This window comes from Nicotiana tomentosiformis, chromosome 4 (genome assembly GCF_000390325.3).
Source record: "Nicotiana tomentosiformis chromosome 4, ASM39032v3, whole genome shotgun sequence".
Lineage (NCBI taxonomy): Eukaryota > Viridiplantae > Streptophyta > Magnoliopsida > Solanales > Solanaceae > Nicotiana > Nicotiana tomentosiformis.
In genome coordinates, this window is record NC_090815.1 from 35,747,936 (window position 1) to 35,768,327 (window position 20,392).

Below are 20,392 nucleotides of genomic sequence, written 5' to 3' on the forward strand. Positions count from 1 at the left end.
TTTTAGTGACGGAAAAATGGACTTTTAATGACGGATTGGCAGAAACTTAAGGACCAAAAATGGTCATTTCATTCATTTCGTTTTGAATTTTTGGAGTACGGTTCTTGGGCGATTTTTACGGGAAAACATTGGGGTAAGTGTTCCTTATCCTATATTGATTATATTTCATGATTCCATACTCATTTGCATAATGAATCCGTGAATTTATGGAAGAAAAATCAAGATTTTTGCAAAATCTTCCAAAAACGAAAATTTAAGATTTGGAGGTCGAGTTGCTATCGGATTTTGGTAAAATTGGTATAGGTGGACTCGTAATTGAATGGGTTATCGGATTTTATAAGTTTTGCCGGATTCCGAGATGTGGGCCCCACGGGTAAATTTTGAGCTAATTTCAGATTTTAATGAAAATGTAATATTTTCTTATGAAATTGATTACTATCATTTTTGTTGACTGTATCGAATTAATTATGACTAGATACGGGTCGATCGGAGTCGGAAAATCGAGGAAAAAGCATAATACTTGATTAAATTGGAGCAAGTTGAGGTAAGTGACTTGTCTAACCTTGTGGGGGGGAAATTTTCCCTAGGATTGGTATTGATGTGATTATTGAAATGTATTGAAAGTCATGTGCACGAGGTGACGAGTGTGTACACGGGCTAAATTGCGAAAGATTATATTTTTAAATTGTGTAGATCATTGTTGCGCATTTATTAAATTATTTTATCTTGTTATATTCTTCATCATTGATCTGAGATATATACTTCAAATTTGTTTGATATTTTCTTACTAATTGTTTTACCTGTTTAGTTGAAACTTGGTTTCTTTTATTATGTACATTATTTGAAGGTTGATTTTCTTTAAATTAAATATTATTAATATGAAGTATTTGACATTTTTAAACTTGATATTGAAACAACGTAGTAAAGATTTTGAAAATATTATTTTTCTAAATTATTTACTCCTGAATATTTTTATACTCACTGTGAGGAGCCGTGAGATCTTTATTGTGAAAGAATATTATTGTTGAATTATTTTGACATGAGCCGTGAGCTCCTTATTGTGAAAAAATATTATTGTTGAATTATTTTGACATGAGCCGTGAGCTCTTTATTATGAAAAAATATTATTGATGAATTATTTTGACATGAGCCGTGAGCTCTTTATTGTGGCAAACTATTATTGATGATTTATTTTGGCATGAGCCGTGAGCTCTTTATTATGAAAAAATATTGTTGTTGAATTATTTTGCCAAGTTAAATTATTTGAGCACTTGAGGTGCAAATTGTGATATATTGTGATATTGATACGCATGCGGTGGTATAAGGTCAGGGTGTTGAAACGCATGCGGTGAGATAAGGGTGGCTTGATATGCGTGGCTAGTAGGGGTGACTATTAGAAGTCATGCGGTGTGATAAGGGTGGCTAAAACGCGGGATGCTATTACGGAAAAAAAATATTTTCTTTAAATAAATTGTGATAGCTTCCGCGGTGATATAAGGAAATGAGATATTGTGAATTTGTTTATGATTTGGGACTACGAGGCGGTACCTCGGGAGTGCCCTTGTTGATATTGATTTATGGCCGCAGTTGCCTTTGATTATTGTTGTGATATTTTTTAAAATTGAAAAGAATTATGTTTTGTTTTCACGAGGTATTTATTTGCCATTATTTGATATAATTTAATGTGAAATACTACTTGATTCATTTTCATTGTCATTTTATCTTATAATATTGTTTAAACATTTTACCATGCCATTATTTATTCTCCAATAGGGCTTGACCTGACCTCGTCACTACTCTACCGAGGTTAGGCTTGGCACTTACTGGGTACCGTTGTGGTGTACTCATACTACGCTTCTGCACATCTTTTTGTGCAGATTCAGGTACATCTTACGAGCCTAAACGTCAGTGAGTTACCTGCGTACGGAGACTTCGAGGTATATCTGCCAGCGTCCGCAGACTCCGGAGTCCCCTTCTATCATTTTATGTTGCTTCCTTATATTTTATTTAGACTTTGACATATAGATTGAGAATAAATTCTTAGAAGCTTGTGACTTATTTCTACCGGGTTTTGGGAGTTGAAATTGTTTGAATTGTAGTTTATTTATTTCAGATATTTATTATTATTCCGCATTGATAGGCTTACCTAATCTTAGAGACTAGGTGCCATCACGACATCTTACGGAGGGAATTTGGGGTCGTGACAGTTAATCCTTTGAAAACCTTGATTTGGTCTTGGAGAGGAGCCAGGGGGTTTCAATTCCTTTTCCCCCAAGTAGTGTCAAGCTCTTAAAAGTTTTAGTTGTCTGGAATTCAGTACTGTAGATTCAACTGATTAGACATTATTTAATTATAAGGTTTAAGCCCAACCAGTGCCTAATTTATTTTCTAGCGCCATAGCGACAGCCTCCTAAGTGCCAGAGCTGTGGCGCTGGAATTAGCTGAAAACCACTGCTGCTTTCCACTATGGCACTTTTGTCCAAATGCAATAGCGCTCACTACATCGGTCTATTCTTTTTCTTTTCCGAATATCATCCTAGTTAACTCTGAGCTAGACCAAAAAACTTTCCACACATTCCAATCCACTGAATTTAACATCTCATGTGATCAAACACAGTCAAAACATAAAAAAAACAACATTTAAGTACGTTACATAACTTAAGTGGCTCAGCAACTAGAAAATGATTCGGGGTATCACAGAAGTGCGTATATCACACAACTCAAAATATTTAAATCAAGTAGTCAAACTCAAAAAAAAAAAAAAAACCTATATAATCCAAGAAAATCTTGTACTGCCTGTTTTGGAACTGGTGATGGCTACAGTGTAACATGCATTCCTGATCATCTAGTCTTGCTTGGACAAAAGATCTAGCAGGAACTGGATTCATCTTTACTTTTGCCCAATTAATCTCTTCAACTTTGAATATAACTGGGATTTTTTACTGGAATTGCGATATCTTCTATCATTCAGAGTAATATCAATGTCTTCACTACCTGGAGAGGATGGAGGCGAAAAATTCACTTCAAGATCTGCATTTCCCTGGCGACATTCTGATCCTGCATAATCTAAGATCAACTGTTTGGCCTTCTCCTCAGATCTTCGGCTAAGATTTCTAATAAGATCACGAGCTACTCTTGCTCCTTGAGGTAATTTATCGGTAGAACTATCCCCCTGTACACGTTCTGATCCATATTCTAACCTCAACTGTTTGGGCTTCTCCTCATATTTTAAGCATGTCGTGATCCAACGACTACATGCTAGCTCTTCAACATCAAAATTAATATCTTCGCTTGTATGTTCCACATTGACTACTTCTTCCCTCGCCTTGGTAAGGAATTTTCTCTGCCAGCAGCATACAGAAGGGAATTTCAGGAATTAGGTAGCTTCAGTAAGGCAGAAACTTCACTCAATTTAATGGTTCAGCAGTGGGATAGAAAAACAATTGTGAGAACGGATGAAAGTAATGAATACAAAAGCAGACAAGCTAGATGTATTTGCACCTACATGCATATTGCTCATATGATTATACGTTACATCTGAGCCGTAGGTGGAAGCGATATCATCTTCTTCATCAACTTCACCTCTCATGTCAAAGTATTGCACTACAAGTTGTATGTCGGTGAAGTCAATAGAAATGGGAAATACAGATCAAAAGTCTCTTAAGCTTTATGAGTTTTTACATACCTCCGGTATTGTAGGCATGGGCGACCAGTATTTCATTTCCCAGGCCTTTTTGTTCTTCAAGAATTTCCTCTACACAAGTGGCAGCAGAGTGGCTACAATGATGCAACTCGATCAATTCTAATGTGGGAATATCTCCAATCTCAATAGCAATCTCCTCCAATTTATAGCAATGCCTTAAAACTAGACACTCAAGGCTAGGAAGACTATTACTGGTAGCTTTCCAGCGAACCAAGTTTGTCATGAAAATGTGTAGCAACTTGAGTTTCTTGAAACCCCCTTCATTCAGATTCCAATTGCTCCCTTGAAACGCAAAATATTTTAGTTTGAGAACCTCAAGATTGGGTAATTTACCGAGAAAACTTATATCCTTCCATAGCAGATGTGTTGCTTCAAGTGTCAAATGCATTAGTTTTGTAGGGAAAGCGTTCAATTGCGGAGCAGGAAGCCTTCGGAAAAACTGTACATAAGGGGGAAGTGCTAGATGAATTCTTAGCTTCCGGAGATTAGCTAGACAGATTAGACTGTCACTAAAATTAGACCATTCATTAAGATCTGGATTGATCAAAACTCCCAATGTCTTTACATTAGTGACGGCCATAAAAATTTCCTTCCAACTGGAATCAGCAGTTCGTAATGATGAAGTGTTTCTAAGTATTCTAAACCAAGAAAATTTTGTGCCTTCGGAGGAGCAGGCATGTACATTCTCCCTGGATTGAAATGTCTCAGACTTGACATCTTCCAAGTTTCCAATGGCAGGGTTAATTCATTTTCTGCAACTGAAATAACAACCATCGTTTGTAGATTCCACAGATTGCATATGGACGCCGGAACTTCACTACCAGTGGTAAAACTAACATATCTCAACTGTACTAATTCTGTTATCTCATAGGGAAAACTTGGAAAGTGAATATTCAGTACGTCCAATACCCTTAGCAATTCAAAACGGGGATCCACTATTTTATAGCATCCAGAGTTGAAACAAGAATGGAGTTCACCGAGGCACAAGATGGTCCGAACTGAATCAAAATTACCTTTCTCCAGTCCAAGACTGAGATTTTCTAAACCATCTGGGTGCAAACACAGTCGATGTTCAATCTCCATTCCTTCTGCAGACATTTCAAAACTTTTAGTTATGACATGAAAGAACTTGTCAGATTTTCCTTCTCTCAAGCATAATTGCCTAAGGAGATCATGAATTCTGCAACTTCTAATTTTGCCATTGGCTCTTCGTCTACTAACAATAATCAAACTTCTGCTAACTAGATCCTCTAAACACTCTTCTGCCACCTCTTCCAACTTTTTATGGCTACTTGGCTTCAGAAAACCTTCAGCAACCCAAATTTTGATCAACTTATCCACAGGGATTTCTTCATCTTCAGGAAAAGCGCCCATATAAAGAAAACAAGCTTTTAAGCTACAAGGCAAGTAGTTATAACTCAAAGCCAATATTGCTAAACACTGCTCAGAGGTTGAACCTTCATGTGATTTCATGCTTTCGAGAACTTTTTTCCAATCCTTATATGTCCTACTGATCTTGGGGAGAAGCCCGGCTATGACAATGAGAGAGAGAGGTAATCCTTGACACTGTTGTGCTATCTGCTTTCCCATTGACTCCAATCGAAGAGGACAGCCTGCGATACCAAATACCTTGTCGGCCAATAGTTTCCAACTATTTTCCAGATTAAGGAAAGGCATGTTAAAAGTGTAACCATTACCAGCAGAAATTGCTACTTCTGAGAGCCTCGTAGTTAACATGATTCGACTTCCATTTTCATCATCGGGAAATGATCTTATGACTAGGTTCCAGGCCTCTATACTCCATATATCATCCAAAACTATCAAATACCTCTTGCCTTTTAGTTTTCTATACACTTGCTCTAATAGTTGGTCATTGCTCAAATTACTATACATTGCCTTCAGAGACGGTGTACCAAAGCTTAAAACATCTAAAAGCATTTCTCTAACATCATATTCTTGAGAGACAGTTACCCATGATGAGACATCAAAGTGATAGAATACTGATGTATTCCTAAAAATACTTCCGGCAAGAGTTGACTTACCAATACCGCCCATACCAACAACTGAGACGACATTCAGCTCCCGTGCATTCCCTCCAATGAGTTGATTGAGTACCTTGTTGAAGACATTCTCCATTCCGACAAAAGCATTTTCCTCATCCACGACATGTCCGGATGAGCGGAGAGGGAAAAAATTTATTGCAGGGAGATCTTTGATATGTTGGTTCTCATTCTTGAATTTCATCAGTTCTTCTTGTATGGAATCCATTACCTTTCCTATTTGCTGCAACTCGTCATAAAGCATACGACGAGCGTTGTCTTGATTGCTATCAATGTCAGCCACATGGATTCTTTTTAAGCACAAATCAACTGTGTCTTCTGCTTTATACACTGCATCTCTGATCTTCTTCTCCAAAATAGTCAACGCTTCTTGATCATTGATCCGTTTTCCCGCATCCTCAAGAAAAGCTTGCAATGAAGAAAGTCTTCCATAAAGAGAATCGATAAGCAGCTTGCTTTCAGATATCAAACATGGATTGAATTGCAACACTTGTTCAAGAGTTGTCATAAGTGAAGTTACAACAGCATAAGCCATTTCTTTCTAGATCTGTTTCTGGGCGTTTTTCCAGTGGGAAGAATCAAGTTAGTATACTTTTTTGTTCAGCAAAAACTCTTGAAAATTCACAAGGGCTACTAACAAACTCCACCCCATCAAGTCATTTTTTATTGGGGTTGATCGACTTTTGGTTTAGAGGGGCCAGTCCACCAAGAATAAGTTATTCAAGAAAAAGACTGGTGGATCTTGAGTATATTATAGTCATATGTCACACCTCGGAGTTGTGTAATTGTAACATCTAGCCAACTTGAAATTTTATATGCAATGTAGAAAGTATTGACTGCTTTACAGGACAACTAACATGGATTCAATATCTTCTCGAAAACAATCCAAATAAATTTTCCAGGCAATATGTTCTTGAAATAAGAAGCTAAGTGTATTTTCAAGTGGTTGGACAGGATATTAGTCAATTTGCCTTTCCAAAGTCTTTTCCCCAACATTGAAATGGAACATCTCATAAGAACAGGTTCAGATCATGCACCTTTGCTGATGATTTGGGGAGCTAACACAACACATCTTGTGAAACCTTTTAGATTACTAAATTTCTGGATAAAGCATGAGACTTTCAAGGATGTAGTTTGCCAGAATTGGGTAGCAGACTTCATTGGAGATCCATTATGGATGTTCAAACAAAAGGTGAGAAGGGTGACGATAGCACTTTCTAATTGGAGTAAGCTGACATATGGAGATATATTTAAGCAGCTGGCCATTAGGGAAGATATAGTTAAAATCAAGGAAATGTTGTTTGAGGAGGAACCAACAATTGACAATAAAATTGTCCTCCAAAAGGCACAGGCAGAATTGAAAAGATACTTGAGCATTGAGGAGCAATATTGGAAACAGAAAGCAGGCATGATATGGTTTGCAGAAGGGGATAGAAATACTAGATTCTTTCACAACCATGTCAATGGCAAGAGGCAGAAATTTAAATTTAATAGGATCCAGAATGGAGATGGGGTATGGATTGAAACGCAGGACCATTTATTGGCCAAGGAAGCAGTAGATTTCCTTCAAAAATCAGTTTAGTCATGAGGGTGATCCAACAAGCTTTGATATTCTGAGTAATGTTCCTTTTGTGGTATCAATGGAACAAAACAAGGAGCTATGTAGAATGACTACTATAGAAGAGGTAAAGGGAGCAGTATTTGCTTTGAGTGGAGATAGTACAAGTGGACCTGATGGTTTTACCGGAATCTTCTATCAAGAGTGTTGGGATATAGTAGGTGAAGACATCTCTAACATGCTGCAGATCTTTTATAGTGGAGCTCCATTACCAAAATCAGTAACTCACACTAACTCACACTAATCTGGTACTACTGCCAAAAAAAGCTTTAGTTACCACATTCTCAGACTTAAGACCAATAAGTCTTAGTAATTTCATAAACAAGATCTTATCAAGGGTAATGCATGATAGGTTGGAGAAGATTCTTCCTTCTCTGATCTCCCCCAATCAATCTGGATTTGTTAAAGGAAGGACTATCTTTGAGAATATTTTACTTACTCAGGAGAGTGTAACTGATATAAGGTTAAGGGGAAAGCCAGCTAATGTTGTGATCGAGTTGGATATCGCTAAGACTTATGATAGGGTTTCATGAAAATACCTACTTCATGTGTTGAGAAAAATGGGATTTGTTGAGCACTTTATCAACATGATTTAGAATCTGCTATCAAACAATTGGTATTCAGTCCTTGTTAATGGACAATCAACATGGTTTTTCAAGTCCACAAGAGGTCTCAAGCAAGGAGATCCTTTATCACCAGCTTTGTTCATCATTTCAGCTGAGGTACTATCAAGATCACTAAATAAGTTGTTTGAAGATAAAAGCTTTAAAGGTTTTGAAATGCCAAAGTGGACTGATCCATTAAATCATTTGGCTTATGCTGATGACACAATCATCTTTGTTTCTGCTGATCCATATTCCATAGAAAAGGTGGTGGAGGTTATCACCCAATATGAGCACACTTCTGGACAACTTATAAATAGAACAAAGAGCTCATATTTCATACATGCTAAAGTGGCAAGATCTATTTCCTCTAATGTAGGGACAATTACAAGATTTTAACAAGGAAAATTTTCATTCATTTACCTAGGATGCCCTGTATTCTACACAAGAAAGAGGAAGGAATACTACAATGATGTCATAAAGAAGGTGAAAGCAAGGTTGCATTTCTGGAAAGGAAAGCTACTATCTTATGGTGGCAAGGCAACACTTATAACTAGTGTCCTTCAAAGTATGCCCACTTATATGCTATCAGTGCTGGACCCTTCTCACAATGTGTTGGACTATTTGCACAAAACCTTTGCGAGATTTTTCTGGAGTAACAAAGAAGAAGGAAGAAGCAGGCGTTGGGCAAAATGGCTTAACTTAAGCTTACCAAAAGAGGAATGTGGTCTAGGTTTTAGATCACTTTTTGATATATCAAAGGCTTTATTTGCCAAGCTATGGTGGAAGTTGAGAACAAATAAGTCCCTATGGTTAAACTTCATGTAGAATAAGTACTGTAAGAAAGAACTACCTACAGTTGTTCTATTTAGACAAGGTTCACATGTGTGGAGGAAAATATTAGAAGCAAAGGAAGAGGTAGAACATGACATATTATTGGAGATGAATAAGGGTTCTACCAATGTGTGGAATGAAAATTAGACTGGTTTAGGTGCTTTATATAATGTTGTACCTCCAGATTTTCCTATTAATGAAGAGCTGCAGGAAGTGGCTCAACTGAGAGAATAAGACAGTTGGAATGATCATCTTCTTGAGCAATCGTTCCCTGCAGATATTGCAGACCATATAAGGCAAGAAGTGAACTTTAATGGCAATGATGAATACTGGGAGTCTCCTAAGTGGATGCCAACATCCACATGGAGATTTACAATGGGAAGTGCTTGGCAGAACATAAGACATAGGGCACCTACAAATGCAGAATACAAGACTATGTGGATTAAAGGTCTTCCTTTTAAAATCTCATTCTTCCTATGGAGATTGTGGAAAGGTAAGATACTAACTGATGATTTTTGGAGGAGAAATAGTTATATGGTGGTGTTCAAGTGTTGGTGTTGCTTGAATCCAAAAGAAGACACAATCCAACATCTATTCCTTAAAAGTGAAACTGCAAACAGGGTGTGGAAAATATTCCTTCAAGAAGAAGGTATAATTGTCAACATGGTGCAGGTACATCAAGTTATAAGAGCATGCTGGAAACACATTGTTTCCAAAAGATTAAGCCACTAATTCAGGCAGTACCTATGGTGGTTACATGAGAGCTTTGGAAGAGAAGAAATACAATGAAATATGGAGGATCTATATCTTACAATGGGATCATTCATGAGGTAAATAAGACTCTACATAGTCTTGCAAAGGCCAGATACCCTTGGATGCAAAATATTCTATTAATGTGGCCGGATATGATCAAGTTCTTTGAAGGTTACAAACATTATGTAATGACCAAGAGAGTAACATAGGAGTTTCCATTTGAGAGTTGATTTAAGTGTAATACAGATGGTGCTTCTAGGGGGAATCCATGACCTAGTTCATATGGCTTTTGCATACGTGATTGTCATAGAGATTTAGTGTATGCTACAACTAAGGAAATAGGTGAAACATCCAACATTATAGCTGAAGCAAAAGCATTGCTGAAGGCTTGGCCTACTGTGTGGAAAAGCAGCTACACCCTCTCATAATTGAGACTGACTCTTTGACAATGAAGAAGATAATTGAAGGGGAATGGGATCCCCCATGGTGCATTGGAACAGATGTGAGGAGGATAAAGGAGAAGAAGGATCAGTTCAATGTCATCTTCCAATATGTACTAAGGGAAGGAAATACAGTGGCAGATTATTTAACTAACATTGTTTTTTCTTATGCAGGTCCAGTTTCATTTCACTCCTTCTTTGAATTGCCGAGAAAAGGAAAAACATTAATCAATCAAGACAAAGCGCGGATTCCTAATCTTAGGATTAGGATAGCAAGGAAATTGCCCCCTCAATGATGGTACTATTGGCAAGGAAACAGGCGCATAATGGAGGTGGCTTGGCACTGTATGACATCTCCAATACAGGCAACCAACACATCAGTTTGCACACAATGCGACAAGGCAGCAATGGCTCAAATTCAAATTGAACAAACTAGCACTGTCAAGTATTTATGGTTTCAATTAATATTGTGCATAAGCATAAACACTTTGAACTGGACAGTGTTTGCTACTCACAGGAATCACATGATGAACTGCTGATTCAACAAAATCTTATGTGTTAGGTTTTTGTGGATCATTATCTAGTGGTATTAGGGTGTTTTCACACTCAATCTGGAGATAAAAAAAAATTGAAATATTACAGAGCTTTTCAAAGCAGCAAGCTAAGGCAACATAGACATAAAGAAACATCCTTGGTACTGTCCACTAAATCTTTTTACTGATACTTACTTCAAACTGCAGCAATACTTGTGTCCATCAAATTTGGATATAAGATTCTCAGATGCATGTAGTGACAAATAGCTTATGCCTTCATTTTGAATAAGAGATCACGACTTATTACCAAGGACCAAAAGTAAGGAATTTCACATGGAACAACAAATGTGTCTGCCAGTACAGATCTGGATTGCTTCATTACAATAGTGTGATCCATTAGAATTCACAAAATGCCTTGATCATGCAAATTCTGGCGCCTGGTGAGAGCGATAGTGGTGCTACTTCTTTTTGCACGGGACATTTGGATTCATCTGCACTACATACTAATGGAAAGCAAATAATTTACACCTTTGTAATAGCTACTATATTTGAATTATCTAGCTGTGATTCAGTATTTTATTTCACTACAAACTATTTGTATTATTATGCACCCATTTTAATGGGATTTTATTAATATATATTAGTCACTAGGCAACCAGCCCAGTGCCATATTTGCTTAAAAAAGAAAAAAGATGCTGAGCTCAGGAAAAAATGAAGATAACAATTTTCAGCTTGGTCATTGTAATAGTTCATATTTCGCACGTATCTCTGCATTAGCAGACACATATAAATATTCAAAAAACAAATCGAGCGTGATGGCAATCTTTCTGCACATCAAAGGTAAAGTTAGCACTCACGTCGCTTTTAAATCAAGCTCTTTTACGTGGTCCATTGCTCAAATGGTCACTCAATCCGAAATTATCTACTAAAGTTAGTTTTCTTTTGTTTGCAAGAGAAAAGTCACTTAAATATGCATATAGCAATCAGAAGGTCACTCAATTAGATTTCTCAAACTTTTGATTGCTAAATACCTATTTTACCTTCTAAATTATCACCTTTTATCCCTTTTTTTTACTTTTTAATATTATAATTTTTTTTCTCTTTTTAATTTATATTATGGACTTATCTATAAAAGAAAAAAAAGTATTTAAACATATATAATGTTGGAATAATAAAATATTAAGCATATTAAAAATATAATTAGAATAATTTGTTCGTACTAATAATTTTAATATTAATAACAAAAACTCAAAATATTATTTACAAAATTGAAAATGAAAGAAAATAAAAGTTTTCAAAATATATATTTCATGCACGTAATATAAAAAATAATTATTTAAAGTAGAGGTATATTTTATAATAACATTATATATTCTTGAAATTATGCTCAATTATTTTATTATTCCGACATTATATATGCTAGAAAACTAATATTTTATAAATAAAATTTATTTGTTCTATAGGTAAGTCTATAATGAAGATCAAAAAGAGAAAAAAATTATAATATTACAAAATTAAAAATAAAAAGAAGACAAAAGTTATAGGGAAAATAGGTATTTGACAATCAAAAGTTTAAAAAACTTGGTCGAGTGGCCTTCTGAGTGTTAGACTTTTCTGTTACAAACGGAAGAGAGATGACTTACTAGATAATTTCGGATAGTTAAGTGATCATTTAAGTAATTGACTCATCTTTTACATCTTCATAGGCATATATTATTATTGCACCTAAAACTTTAAATCAAGCTTTTTTTACGTTTTATATAAATTTTTAAATGTTTTTCTATAAATAATTTATAATTTTTCTTTTATTTACTACAATATATTAGATATAAAATGACTGCGGGTCTATAATATAAGCAAAATATCTAGCTCTGCGCATTCACCTTTTAAAACAATGTTTAGACTTATATCTCCTTCACTATTCTAATCTACAGCTTCACATATACGTTTCCGAGAAATGTTGTTCCGTCCTTCGTTTAGAGCTTGTTTGGAAAGACATAAGGGAATTAGATTTGGGTGTAATTGAGTGTAATAATTTATTTTAATGTGTTTGTTTGATCAAGTAATTACTTGATTAGTGAGAAATTTGGTGTAATTGGGAGGGAGTAATTACACTCTCCAATTCTTAAGAGGGGGTAAAGAATTAGGTGTAATTACATGATGTAATTGTAGATAATAAATTTACGTCAAGAAAATAATCGAGACCAAAAAATATTGCAATAATCGTTGTATTTGATTTCAAATAGTATGAGTGTTACAATCTCTATGATTCCTCTGATTTTACTTTTCAAATATAAATTCAATGGCCTTTGAGCTTGATCTTGAATTTGAATTTGATTTATCCATCATGAACGCTTTGATAGTCGCCACGAATTCTATCACGAACAAGTAGCCTTGATCTTGAACGCCTTGTATTTGATTTGACTTCTTTCTTGATCTTGAATACTTGAAATTTGTGTTAAAGTGCTTGAATGTTTGAACACTTGCAGTATGCAGAGAATTGTGGCCTCTGATCCATGAGCTCCCTTGTGTCTTCTTGTTATAACTTCTGGTCCCCTTTCTGGGTTATGAAAACCCATATTTATAGTTGTGGGAGGGAAGAGTTGTGATGGGAACAAACTCTTTCCGACCAATCAGATCGAAGCGTGACAAGACCGCATTTGATTGGTCAGAACATGTCACTTGCACATGTGGTACGGTTTCATCGGCCTTTTAATTTGACTTGGCATGCCTTGTCATTTTGACATGTGGCACGATCTTATTGGCTCTTCCATTTCACTTGGCGTGCCACGTCATTTGACACGTGGCGCCGACTGGGCATCTAGGAAGATGGCATCTTGGACTTAAAGAAGTGGGCTCGTCACTTGTAGCCCCACTTAATGGGATGACTCAATGGATTAAGAGTTATCTATTTAACAATATTGGACTTATATAATTTATTTAATTATATTAGTCCATTATATTTATTTGGACTAGTATATTTAAAATATAATCCAAATTATTTACTAAATTTAAATTCAATAAATGTTTTACATGCCTACAGTAATTACAAGGCAAACTTTCCAATTCCTTTTTTCCCTTTCAATATATTTTTCATCTGGGAGCAAAAAAGGCAGAGCATTCCACTTCTTCCCAACGTGTCTTGCAACTCCAGGACCCAGGTAAGATATTTTTCTCTTTCCCTTTCTTAATGTATATTCTTTCTCTTTAGAAGTGCTTTGCCCCCTATCTATCTATCTATCTATCTATCTATATATATATATATATATATGAAAGTAGAATATATATAAAGCATTGAAAAAGAACAAAACAGTGATTAGATATATAAGGAGATGTGCAGATATAGCAAAAAGATCAAAATAATGATGTATTGCTTAGTGCACATGTACATGGTAAAGAATTTTAACTTGTTATTGAAATTTTCGTTGTTCACTTTTAATTTACAATATTATTTATATGAAAGATACAATTATTTTTATGATGTGTAATTATTTAATATATTTTCTTAAAAAATATGTTTTTCAATACATCAAAATAAACAATATTTATTACATATATAAATATTTATCACAGTGAAACTATTTATATGTTAATCTAAAAAATAGGAGTATTTATATAACTATGTAATTACACTTGTACAACCAAATATAATACATTATGACAAACAAACACGCTATTGTAATTACTATATTATGCAATTACTAGAAGGTGTAATTACTACTCTAATAATTATACAGCCTAGTAATTACACATGACTGTCTAAACAAACCCTTATTGTTTTAATGTTGACATATGAGAAGTTGAGTTTTTTTTCCCAATGCTACTCGTAAATTGTCGAGCAAAATTAGAAAATAAGACCAATACATATCTAAAATATTAAGTAATTTATGCAAAATACCCATTGAGCTTAATAAGGTTTGTGCCCCCGAAAAGCGCGGACTAATACCAATACCAAAGTCCAAATGATCACAGTAAAAACAAAAGCCTAAACGGCATAAAATTTTTCTAATTGGTTATGCATTTCTACAGTTTCTTTTTTTTTTTTAAAGAAAAAAAACATCGTTTTAAAACCTTTAAAGTGTCTCAACAAATAAGTCACGATATTTACATTTCACTAAATGCTAGGAGAAAAATGTGAAGGACCATCTTCCTAGGAGACAATGTGAACCTCATGGAAGAAAATTATAGGGTTATTATCACTTTTAACTTGCGTCAGAAATTATTTACATCTAGTAGCCAAAAAAATATATAAAAATTATATAATTTTTGTATATAACATATAGAATGTATATATATACAAAAGAATTATAAATTTTATATATTTTTCGGCTATTATTTTTACAGCAGCTATATAGTGTCATTTTTCCTAAATTTATAGTGGTATACAAGTAGAGCCGTCAAAATAGGCTTGGCCCGTGAGGCCAGCCCAACTCAGCCCGCTACTTGGGTAGGGTTGGGCTAGAATTTTTTGCGCCCATTTAAAATTGGGATTTTTTCCTTCCTATATAATATTTGAAACTTATTTACCAAAATTGTCCTTGTAACGACCCGACCGATCGTTTTACTTGCTAGAATCCTGTTCCCCTAAATAAGACTTTCCTACTTTCTTTTACTGATTTATGACTTACAGGAATGGTTGGTTCGTGATTTAGAAGAGTTTGGGTTGAAATCGAAACACTTGGTTTCTTAAGGTTAGCTTGAAAGACCAAGTTTGACTTCGGTCAATATTTTGAGTAAACGATCTCGGAATCAAGATTTGACAGTTTCAATAGGTTCGTATGGTGATTTCGGACTTGGGCGTATGTTCGGATTGGGTTTTGGATGACCCGGGGGCGTTTTGGCGCCTAATAGTGAAAGTTGATTCTTGAAGGTTTTAGAAGTTCTTTAAATTTGGTTTGGAGTGATTTTTGTGATATCGAGGTCCAAACGGAATTTTGAGACCGGGAATAGCTCCATAATATAATTTAAGACCTGCACGCAAAATTTGGTGTCAATTCGAGTAGTCTAAGTACGTTTTGGCGCATTTTGAGTGAATAGAAGAACTTGAAGTTCATATGTTTGATTCAATTGGTTTTGGGGTGTGATTCTTAGTTTTAATGTTGTTTCGGGCATTCCGAGAGTTCGAGCTAATTCGTTTTATAATTCTAAACTTGTTGGCATGTTCGGGCGGGGTCCCGGGGGCCCTTAGTGTCAATCGGACGAGGCTCGGACCAAGTTGGGAGCTTGGAGCAACAACTGAAGCTCCCAAATCTGTCATAATCGCACCTGCACTTGGTCAGCCGCAGGTGCGAGCCATGAGTCGCAGAAGCGAGAAATGGAGGGCATCCCAAAATCCGCAGATGCGGAAGATTGGGCGCACCCGCGTGAGCATAGGTGCGAGAGAGACATGGTCGCAGGTGCGGCTAGGCTCGCAGAAGCGGTCCTTCTTGTCTGCAGATGCGGAGCCTGACCAGATGAGGGAAAGGCGCTCCTGCGTGGCATTTGCCACAGGTGCGGGACCGTAGGTGCGGCCCAAAGCACCGCGAGTGCGAAAGTCGCTAGGCAGTGAGGGCTCATTTAATACGGACTTAGGCCATTTTTATCACATTTTCTCTCACTCTTGGGTGATTTGAGAGCTTTGAATGAGGGGATTTAGACCTAGCTTTGTGAGGTAAGTAATTTCTACATAATATGAGTTAAATACATAGTTTATAGGTAGATTATAACATGTAAATTAGTAAAAATCATGGGTTTAGGTGAAAACCTAGATTTTTGATAAAAATGAGATTTAACCACGAAATTTGTTATGGAATACAGTAAAAATCATATATTCATATTTCTAAGGTTATGGGTAACAATCTTCTTTAAAAAATTTTGGAATCCGAGCATGTGGGTCCGGGGATAAATTTTAGGAATCTTACAATTTAGGTTGGGTAATCACTTAAATGGTGGAATTATGAACTTTTGAGCATAGATTGATTAGTTTATGAAATGTTTGACTAGCTTCGAGTCGTTTGGCGTCAAATTTGGAGGTTTGAGCGCGTTCTTGAATTGGGAAGTAGGCTTTAAGGCGCGTTCTTGAATTAAATAAATGTGTGTACCTATTTGTGGGGGCTACGTACGTACGAGGTGACGAGAGACCGTACGTAGCTACTATTTTGCTATTGTCCGTGTGGTTTAGGAACCGTATCATACCTTATTCGAAATGTTTGTGCCCTTACTTGCTAATTCAATTAGTCAAATCATGTTAGAATTTGACAAAAGAATTCGAAAAAGGGCTAAGTTCACCTATTTAAAGAGTTTATTAGAATACTTGATTGTAAAATGAGAATTCGTGTTTCTTAATAAAAAATTGCTATTTGTGGATCGGACCGAGCGCCTCGGTAGTAAATAGATGCATCTATGGTTCGCGCCGTTCGACCCTCCGGCAGTGCACAATTTAATATTATGTTGGACCGGACCGTACGACCTCGACATAATTGCGCATATTAATTATTTGAAACTCTCCGTGATTTATACTGCTTAAATGCCTTGAGATGTAAGTGGTTAAATGATATGACCGAAATTGAAATTTTTAATTTTTGAAAGAAGTACTTATCTCTTCCCGTTATTGAACTGTCTGAATTATTCATGATATCTATACTTAGCATAACACTTTAATTATATTATTATTGGCCCTAATAAGTGTCAAGTCGACCCCACGTCACTACTTCTTCGAGATTAGGCGGGATACTTACTGGGTACATATTGTTTATGTACTCATACTATGCTTATGTACTTAATTGTACAGGATCTGAGGCTGGTGCATCTAGTTACCCGCCCGGCGCGCAAACCTGATCTTGGACCGAGACTTTATGGTGAGCTTCCCCCTTCTGAGCCGTTCAGCAGCATGCCGGAATTTCTCTTTTATTTTTATCTGTCTATTATGTTTCAGACAGTGGGATAGTCATCTTTGTATATTCTACTAATTGCCCACATATTTGTGACACTAGATCTTGGCATGTATTAGTAGACTTTGATTTTTGGGTTGTAGTTTAATAGTTATAACTGCTTTTAGATGTTTCCGTTTGTTTGCCTTAAAAATCCGTTATTTATCAAATGCTTTAAATGTAAGTAAAGCTAAATGTTGGAATTGCTTAATAAACAAAAATGGAAAATCACTAAATTGTTCATTGTTGGCTTGTCCAGCAACGGTGTTGGATGCCATCACGGCCTGACATGGAGTTGGGTCGTGACAATCCTAATTTTATATATTGCCCGCCCTAGATAAGGATTACTTACAAATTATATACAATCCATTATTAATGCCTTAAATTAGGGATTTAGTTATATTTTTTTCCTATTTTTTCTCCTCTTTTCTTTCATGTTCTCTGCCACCTGCTCAGTTACATCTCCTTATCATTGACAACCCCAATCTCCTCCTGCCCGTAATTAGCTATAGAAAAACTAAAATTCCTTATTTAGATGACTTTTATTTGATTCATAAATTGTAGGTTTCTAGGAGAGAAGGCTAGATTGGAAATCATTAAGAATGCATCTCATGTACCCCAACTAGAACAGGGAGGGAAGTTCAATAAAATCGTTAAGAATTTCTTGTGCGGTTCAGATGATTAATGTATTAGACGCTTTGTTGTATTTTCCTTTTCTTATAAGGTCAATTACTAATTGAGAAGACTTAGGTCAATTACTAATTATGAACATTTAGATGCAAAGAAAAACTCTACGTACTAACTTTAGAAACAATAACTCTACTCTCTATCTCTACTTGGAATAATATTGCGTAACACAATAATTAAGCCTTCCTCACTACTTGTCTTTATAGCTTTGCCCAATTTATCCCCATTCAACCCGGTCTCATAACAATTCAAAATCCCAGCCACTTCCTTGTTGTAACTGGAATTTGCAGCGTAATTCATGCCCAACTTCTTTTTTCCTTTGGTCCAATTTTATTAGGAGAAGTAGACCTAGGTTGCCGATCTTGCAACTACAACATCATACAACTTAAAGCATAATTGAGCAGATTCAAAGTTTTAGCAAATTTTAAATTAAATTCAATCGCCTCCAAACTTTGGATTCAACTTTGTATTAGTATTTCCAACAAGAATCTATGCTACCCAGTTAATTTCTCACATAAAATTCAAATCTCACATAAAAGTCAGTTTCTCCGAAGTGCGATGATGTCGCTTTTAATGTAAAATTTGAAATTTCTCCACCAAAATCATTTAGTTCCCATCAATATTCAAGTTTTTTCCTTTCAAACAAAGATGAATCAGTGCACATGAGTCGATTTGGAATTCATTCTCTACTTTTCTTTCCTTAATAAATCAACTGAGAAAAGAAGAATGTATGGTACATCAACATACAAATTAAAAATAAAATTCGTACAAATTTAAATATCTACAACAACATACATAGTAAAAATAAATTTCATACAACTAATTATATGGTATACAACTTACTTACAACTTATCTACAACTTTCATACATTATTTCTACCCAGTTAAATACAACTACAACATCATACAACTTAAATATAATTCTCATACAAATTTTATACAATATGTCTTTTGTATGTATTTTGTATATAATTTGTATGTGGTGTGCGTTTCTTCCTCCCTAAAATTCCAATTAAAACCTTCTCTCTTAATACAATTTTGATACATATCAACAACTTTATGTAAAAAGATAGTATTGATAACTTAAATACATATTTTATACAATGATTCATACATTATCCAACTATTTTTCAACTTTCATATAATATTTAAATAAAAATATATATATAACTACAACAACATACAATTTACATACAATTATAATATAACTTAACTACACTTTCGTAAGTATATTGTATGTCATGTGTTCTTCTTCTTCTTCTTCTTCTTCTTCTTCTTCTTCTTCTTCTTCTTCTTCTTCTTCTTCTTCTTCGACGACGAGTTTCAATCTGAAATTCAGCCAAAATCAAGTCTAATCTTTACCAAACACCCTCAAAAATTGAGATATAAACTCCAAACAATATTCCCAATTGTTTGCAACAACACCCAATTCAAACAAATAATGATTATTTGCCAAATTCGAAATCAAAGCTTCAAAACTTTTTAATGGTTGTCAATAGTGGAGAGTCAAATACTTTCAAAATTTATTGATTGACAATTTCAATTTGAACACCAATTGTGCAACATGAAAGAAATTGCTAAGTTAAAACTCCATAGTAAAATGATTGAAATCCATTGATGAATTCCATTAAAAATATATACAACATGAAAGGATAAAAAGTAGAGAATACCGGAGGAAGACAAATTGGGGAAAGAATAGAGACAGAGAGAGACAGAGAGAGAAAAAGCGCAGGAGAGAGAGACGGAGAGAGAGAGAAAGCGCAGGAGACAGAGAGAACATGGATGGAAAATAACTAATTCTTTATTCAATTCCTAATATAAGAGGTTACTCATTTAAAAATAATTTGTATATAATTGGTAAATTGTATATGGACATGTAATTAAGTTAAAACTTGATTAGGGAGGGTAATAAAGTTTCATATGTAGTATATGAAGGTAAAAACCTCTTTAAAACTGAGGCTTATAAGCTCGGCCCAAGTCAGCCCGTTGGCCCTTGAGGCTTGACTGAGGCTGGGCCTGGGACGACTCGTGGGACAAAAATTAATTAAATTTAAATTAATTAGCTATTAAATATTTAATATTTAAAAAAGTAAACACTAAAAAAACTATTAACTGTAATCCCCATTCCCCAACCCTAGATTGCTCAATTACCGTTCCATATCAACTAGAATTTAGATTTTTGACATGCATGTAATATGACAAAACTAGTTTTTCTTTTGCTTAATTAATAACGAACTCGAAAAGTTTTAGGTGG

At 35.2% G+C, this 20,392-nt stretch overlaps 3 protein-coding genes across 3 annotated transcripts; 1 reads left to right on the forward strand and 2 right to left on the reverse strand.

The window, feature by feature from the left end:
* Window positions 1-2,581: 2,581 nt before the first annotated feature.
* Window positions 2,582-4,676, reverse strand: LOC104098221 (uncharacterized). Its single transcript, XM_009604892.4, has 3 exons — window positions 3,686-4,676; window positions 3,506-3,603; window positions 2,582-3,343 (listed from the first exon to the last, which is right to left on the reverse strand). The coding sequence occupies exons 1-3, from the start codon at window positions 4,281-4,283 to the stop codon at window positions 2,891-2,893; spliced, it is 1,149 nt and encodes a 382-aa protein (XP_009603187.2). The 5' UTR covers window positions 4,284-4,676; the 3' UTR covers window positions 2,582-2,890.
* LOC117277221 (putative disease resistance protein At1g50180) lies at window positions 4,444-6,298 on the reverse strand. Its single transcript, XM_070200704.1, has 2 exons — window positions 4,717-6,298; window positions 4,444-4,520 (listed from the first exon to the last, which is right to left on the reverse strand). Exons 1-2 carry the CDS (start codon window positions 6,296-6,298, stop codon window positions 4,444-4,446), a joined length of 1,659 nt encoding a protein of 552 aa, XP_070056805.1.
* Window positions 6,299-6,763: 465 nt separating this feature from the next.
* LOC138909501 (uncharacterized) lies at window positions 6,764-7,345 on the forward strand. The gene has a single exon (XM_070200705.1). It carries the CDS (start codon window positions 6,764-6,766, stop codon window positions 7,343-7,345), a length of 582 nt encoding a protein of 193 aa, XP_070056806.1.
* The last annotated feature ends 13,047 nt before the right edge of the window (window positions 7,346-20,392 follow it).

Coding starts and splice junctions, on each gene's coding strand:
- LOC104098221 (XM_009604892.4), bottom strand. CDS start 4,283: ATGGCCGTCACTAATGTAAAGACATTGGGAGTTTTGATCAATCCAGAT. Junction 3,604..3,685: donor CCATGCCTACAATACCGGAG/GTATGTAAAAAC, acceptor TACAACTTGTAG/TGCAATACTTTGACATGAGA. Junction 3,344..3,505: donor ATCATATGAGCAATATGCAT/GTAGGTGCAAAT, acceptor TGCTGCTGGCAG/AGAAAATTCCTTACCAAGGC.
- LOC138909501 (XM_070200705.1), top strand. CDS start 6,764: ATGGAACATCTCATAAGAACAGGTTCAGATCATGCACCTTTGCTGATG.
- LOC117277221 (XM_070200704.1), bottom strand. CDS start 6,298: ATGGCTTATGCTGTTGTAACTTCACTTATGACAACTCTTGAACAAGTG. Junction 4,521..4,716: donor CAGTCTTGGACTGGAGAAAG/GTAATTTTGATT, acceptor TACCACTGGTAG/TGAAGTTCCGGCGTCCATAT.